The sequence below is a fragment of the Nicotiana sylvestris genome, chromosome 4, assembly GCF_000393655.2.
Source record: "Nicotiana sylvestris chromosome 4, ASM39365v2, whole genome shotgun sequence".
Taxonomy (NCBI): Eukaryota; Viridiplantae; Streptophyta; class Magnoliopsida; order Solanales; family Solanaceae; genus Nicotiana; species Nicotiana sylvestris.
The window spans coordinates 48,458,905-48,464,653 of record NC_091060.1 but is presented as its reverse complement, the minus strand read 5'-3'; the positions used below and the strand labels follow the sequence as shown (position 1 = coordinate 48,464,653).

Below are 5,749 nucleotides of genomic sequence, written 5' to 3'. Positions count from 1 at the left end.
CTTGAGAAATCCAAATTTACAAAATCCATTCTCTGACCAAGAGGTATTGAGTGGATAATGTAGAGTTGAAAGCTATAATACACCCCAATCAACAAAACAAGAATTAACGTCTTTATGTGATTAGGCAAACACCTAGGTTATGGTCACAACCCTAGGATTTTAAACTATTTTGAAAAACATCAAAAACATTCATCTCTAGTCTATTTTCCGTACTTTACAATCATTAGAGTAATAGTAGAACTAGAAACCAAAACTATATTGTAGAAGTGCAATCTTAGGTAGTCCATTCACTTGCTTCAGATACATACCCCTAACACCCCTCATAACTTTCTGTGGATTCGACCCCGACTCAAAGTTGGGTAATTTATATTGCATATGATCGTATCATATCTCTTTGTGTTGTGAACGACATCGATTTTTGGCTCCGTTGCCGAGGAGTTAAAATGGTGTTAGCTATAATGGATTTTTTTTAGAATATCTTCTTTTCTTTCCATGTTACTAACTTGTGTGAAAACGTTTTAGGTACAATCATGGCGACAAACAATGAATTCGGAAATATGCCTTTAGGGGATGTGGACGTCGAGGATAAGCAAGTTGATGAGGTTCCACCTGAACCTCAAGCCACTAGAAGAGGCCGAGTGCCTCATGACAACGTCCCCGCTCCACCCGCACCTCCACCACGAGCAACTCCATACCAGGTGTTACCTAATGAAGGATATGCTAGTGCAACATTCCCTCCCCGTATTAGCACGGGCAACTTCTAAATTGCCAATGTGATGCTCACTTTGCTTGAGCAACGAGGTTTCTTCAGCGGTGCTCCAACTCAAAATGCGTATAAACATTTGAAGGGGTTTTTGGATGCTTGTTGGGAGAGCAAACAAACAAATGTCTCCTAGGATGCATTGATGGTAAGACTTTTTCCCTTCTCTCTATGGGGGAAAGCTTTAGATTGGTTAGAACGATTACTGAATCCAGTCATACTTGGGATGAGTTGGCGGAAACATTTATTTCTATGTTCTTCTCCCCCAGGCATAGGGATACACTTCGGGATGAGATTTTGGCATTCAAGAAAGAGCCAAATGAACCACTGCACAAGATATGGTAGAAATATAAAATTATTATTAAGGAATGTCCCAACAATGATATGGCGGGAAACATGATTAAACAAACCTTCTTTTGTGGGATTAACACAACCAACCAATGTGTAGTGAATCAACTTGTCGGTGGAAAATGTATGACTACGCCTTATGCGAAGGCGTGTGAACTCTTTGATAAAATGGTAGAAACATAATCGGTGTGGCAATCCCGTGCCAGTGTTTCAGAAGGTGATCCGAACATAATCCACCTTTACAAAGAATTGCATGAACACAGGCAAGCCATTGCCAAATTGACTACTACCATGAATCAACGAGCAAAGGCTTAACTCAATCAAGTGCAAAATCCTAAGCAAGTCAATGCCATGGAAGGGGTGAACATGATGGTGAACAAGAGAAGGACCAAGGGTCCACAAGTCCAAAATCGAGTGGAGAATTATGTGCAAGAAGATAGTGGTTTTGAGAAAGATGATTTCTATAGTGAACAAGAAGAGGAAGTGTAATATGTGAACAATTTTTAAGGGCAAAGAAACAACTTCCAAGGCTCAAACCAACAACAATGACGACCTCAAAACAATCAAGGCAATTGGAATTCTAACAATCAAGGAAATTGAAGTGGTAGTAACAATCAAGGGAATTGGCATAACAACAACAATCAAGAAAATTGGAGCGGAAATAACTAAGGAATTGGGGGGGGGGGTAACAATCAAGACATATCGAACAACAATCAAGGCAACTGAGGGTCAGGTTTTCAAAGGCCCATGATGTATCAACAACCGAGCAACTCGCCTCCCTATCCTTCCCATGGTCCAAGTTCTTCAAACACTGAGATGAGGCGTATTGAAAATATGTTCAATCAAATGATGGAAAAGAATGCCGATTTGGATTGTCAACTTGCCTCACCCAACACATCAATCCCCAACTTAGAAGTTCAAATGGGGTAGATCTCTCAATCTCTAAATTCTCGTCCTTAGGGGGCACTACCAAGTGACACGGTAGTAAACCCAAAGGGTAGAAACAACAAGGGGCATGTCATGGTCGTTACTATAAGAAGTGGAAGAGGTGGGAATGCACCCACCGCAAATCAAAGGCAACTTGTGGATGATGAGCAAGTGGTGCAAGAAGAAGAGGTCCCTAGCAATGTGTTGCAACCTAATGATGAAGTTCGGATTGATATCGATGATAGTGTGGAAGAGACTTAAGAGGAGGTGAAACCATCCAGGGATGACATTATTGACATACCGGAGCCGATAATATAAAAGGCTAAGGTACCATTGCCTAAGCCTCCACCTCCATACCCCCAAAGACTTGCTAAGTAAAATGGTGAAAACCAATTCAAGAAGTTCATTCAAATGATGAAGAGTCTCTCAATCAATGTGCCATTAGTTGAAGCTTTGGAGCAAATGCTCGGTTATGTAAAGTTTATGAAGGATCTTGTGACAAAGAAGAGGTTAATAAATTTTGAAACCATCAATGTCACTCATCAAGTGAGTGCAATTGTGCATTCAATGGCTCCTAAATTGGAGGATCCCGGTGCTTTCACAATTCCTTGTACAATTGGAAGTGCCGATTTTGCTAAAGCTCTTTGTGATCTTGCGATAAGTATCAATTTGATGCCCTATTCAGTTTTCAAGACTTTTAGAATTAGTAAACCAAGACCCAACTCTATGAGATTGCAAATGGCCGATCGTACTATGAAGAGCCCCTTGGGTGTGATTGAAGTTATTTTGGTCCGTGTTGATAAATTCATTCTTCTAGCGAATTTTGTCATTCTAGATAGTGAAGTTAATTATGAGGTGCTGATTATTGTTGGGAGACCTTTCTTTGCTACGGGGAAGGCCTTTTATGATGTTGAAGCCGAAGAACTTACTTTTTGATTTGGTGATGAAAAAGTGGTATTCCATGTGTGTAATCCATGCGGCAACCAAATAGCAATGATGTGTGCTCATTTGTGGACTTGGTTATCGATGTTGTTGTCGATAACTAGTGCTACAATCAATGTTGATAATATGTTGGAGGCTGTCTTGCTCAACTTTGATGATGACGAGATCGATGGCTTCGTGGAATTTGTGAACTCTTTGCAGGGAATGGGGTCGTACAATTATGCACCCCAGAAATTGTCTTTGAAAATAGGACAACTCCTCCTACACTAACTTCTATTGAAGAGCCCCCTACTTGAAGTTAAAGTCATTGCCTCAACATCTTCAGTATGAATTCCTTGGTCCTTGTTCTACTTTACCGGTTATTCTTTCCTCTTGTTTGACTAACGTGCAAGTAGATTCCACTTTGGAAGTGCTACAAAAGAGGAAGAAGGCTATAGGGGGACCTTGGTGGATATTTGGGAGATAAGCCCCGCACTTTGCATGCATAAGATCAACTTGGAGGATGCCGCCAAACCATCTATTGAACATCGAAGGAGACTCAATGAGGCTATGCAAGAAGTTGTCAAAAAGGAGATTATCAAGTGGTTGGATGCCGGGGTTGTCTACCCCATTTCCAATAGTTCGCGGACCTCTCCGGTTCAATGTGTCCCGAAGAAGGGGGGCATGACTGTGGCCACCAATGACAAGAATGAGTTGATTCCTACAAGAACGGTGACAGGTTGGAGAGTGCGTATGGACTATCACAAGCTCAACAAAGTCACAAGGAAGGATCACTTTCCACTTCCTTTCTTATATCAAATGCTCAATAAATTATCGGGATGTGCTTTCTATTTCTTTCTTGATGAGTTACTAGGGCTACAACCAAATTCTTATTGCTCCGAAATATCAAGAGAAACTAATCTTTACATCTCCCTATGGTACTTTCGCATTCAAGCGGATGCCTTTTTGTTTGTGCAATGCACCGACGACTTTTTAAAGGTGTATGATGGCTATTTTTACTGACATGGTGGAGGACTACCTTGAAGTCTTCATGGATGGCTTCTCGGCGGTTGGAGATTCTTTTGATGATTGTCTTGCAAATTTGGATAAAGTGTTGGCAAGATATGAAAAAACAAATTTGGTGTTCAATTGGGAGAAATGTCATTTCATGGTTGAGGAAGGCACTTTGCTTGGCCACAAGATCTCAAAGAATGGAATTGAAGTTGACAAGGCAAAGATTGAGGTTATTTCTTAACTTCCACCTCCAACTTCAGTGAAGGGTGTGCGGAGATTCTTCGGCGCTTCATAAAAAATTTCTCTAAAGTGGTGAACCTGTTGTGCAAGCTTCTCGAAAAGGATGCTAAGTTTAACTTCAATCATGATTGCATGAGAAATTTTGAATTGTTAAAGTTCAAGTTGACAACTACTCTTATCATCACCGCTCCAAATTGGAGTGTCCCTTTTGAACTCATGTGTGATGCAAGTGACGTAACGATTGGGGCTGTTTTAGGGCAACGCATCAAAAATATTTTTTATCCGGTCTAATATGCTAGTAAGACCATGAATAGTGCCCAAGTCAACTACACCATTATGGAGAAAGAGATCCTTGACATTGCGTTTGAAATTGAGAAGTTTTGCCCGTACTTGATGGGTGCAAAAGTCATTGTCCACACAGATCATGCGGTGCTTTATTATATGAGCAAGAAGGACTCCAAAGACCGGTTGATGAGATGGGTGCTTTTATTGCAAGAGTTTGATATTTACATTCAAGATAGAAAAGGGAGTGAAAACCAAGTGGCAGACCACTTGTCTCGCTTGGAGGAAGAGGGGAGGCCGCATGATGGCCTTGAAATCAATGGCTTCTTTGCCGATGAGAAACTCTTGGCTATTTCAATAAAAGAGGTGCCATGGTTCGCGAATTTAGCAAATTTTCTTGTGTGTGGAATCATCCCGGATGAGTTCTCTTCAAACCAAAGGAAGAATCTCAAACAGGATTGTTAAGATTATTATTGGGATGAACCATACCCCTTCCAAATTTGTACGGATGAGGTGATTAGAAGATGTGTACCGAAAGAAGAGCAAGGTGAAATTATTGGGGCTTTTCATTCTTCGTCATATGGTGGTCATCATGGTGGATCAAGAAAGGCAACCAACATGCTTAGTTGTGGTTTATATTGGGCCACTCTTTACAAGGATGCAAGTTAGTAAAAAGAAGTGACTAATGTCAACGGGCCGGTGGAATCTCAAAGAAAAATGAAATGCCTCTCACTATCATTTTGGAGATTGATATTTTTTATGTATAGGGTATTGACTTCATGGGTCCTTTTGTGAGTTCTTGTGGAAACACCTACATGTTGGTTGCGGTGGATTATATGTCTAGATGGGTTAAGGTCGTTTCGCTACCATACAATGAGGCGAGAAGTGTGGTGGCATTCTTGAAGAAGAATATTTTCAAAAGGTTTGGTACTCTGCGGGCTATTATAAGCGATGGGGGTCACATTTTGCAACAAAGCTTTCGACACTTTACTTGGAAAGTATGTTGCTACCCACAAAGTCACGACCCCCTATCATCCACAAGCTAGTGGGCAAGTGGAAGTCTTCAATCGGGGGATCAAGAGTATTTTGTCCAAAGCGGTGAATGATAATCGGGCGGATTGGTCCAAGAAGCTTGATGATGCATTATGGTCTTATTGGACATCTAACAAAACACCTATCGGAATGTCACCATACATGTTGGTGTTCGAAAAAGCTTGTCATCTTCCGATAGAACTAGAGCACAAGGCATTGTGGGCT

General features: G+C 41.0%; 1 protein-coding gene across 1 annotated transcript; it reads left to right on the top strand.

The window, feature by feature from the left end:
* The first annotated feature begins 2,449 nt into the window (after positions 1-2,449).
* On the top strand, positions 2,450-2,971 carry LOC138889522 (uncharacterized). The gene is made up of 2 exons (XM_070172839.1): positions 2,450-2,627; positions 2,721-2,971. The coding sequence occupies exons 1-2, from the start codon at positions 2,450-2,452 to the stop codon at positions 2,969-2,971; spliced, it is 429 nt and encodes a 142-aa protein (XP_070028940.1).
* The last annotated feature ends 2,778 nt before the right edge of the window (positions 2,972-5,749 follow it).

Excerpts from the sequence above, each read along its gene's own strand:
- LOC138889522 (XM_070172839.1), top strand. The coding sequence starts at position 2,450 with ATGAAGAGTCTCTCAATCAATGTGCCATTAGTTGAAGCTTTGGAGCAA. Across the intron at positions 2,628-2,720 it reads TCCTAAATTGGAGGATCCCG|TTTTCAAGACTTTTAGAATT; the intron begins GTGCTTTCACAA and ends TGCCCTATTCAG.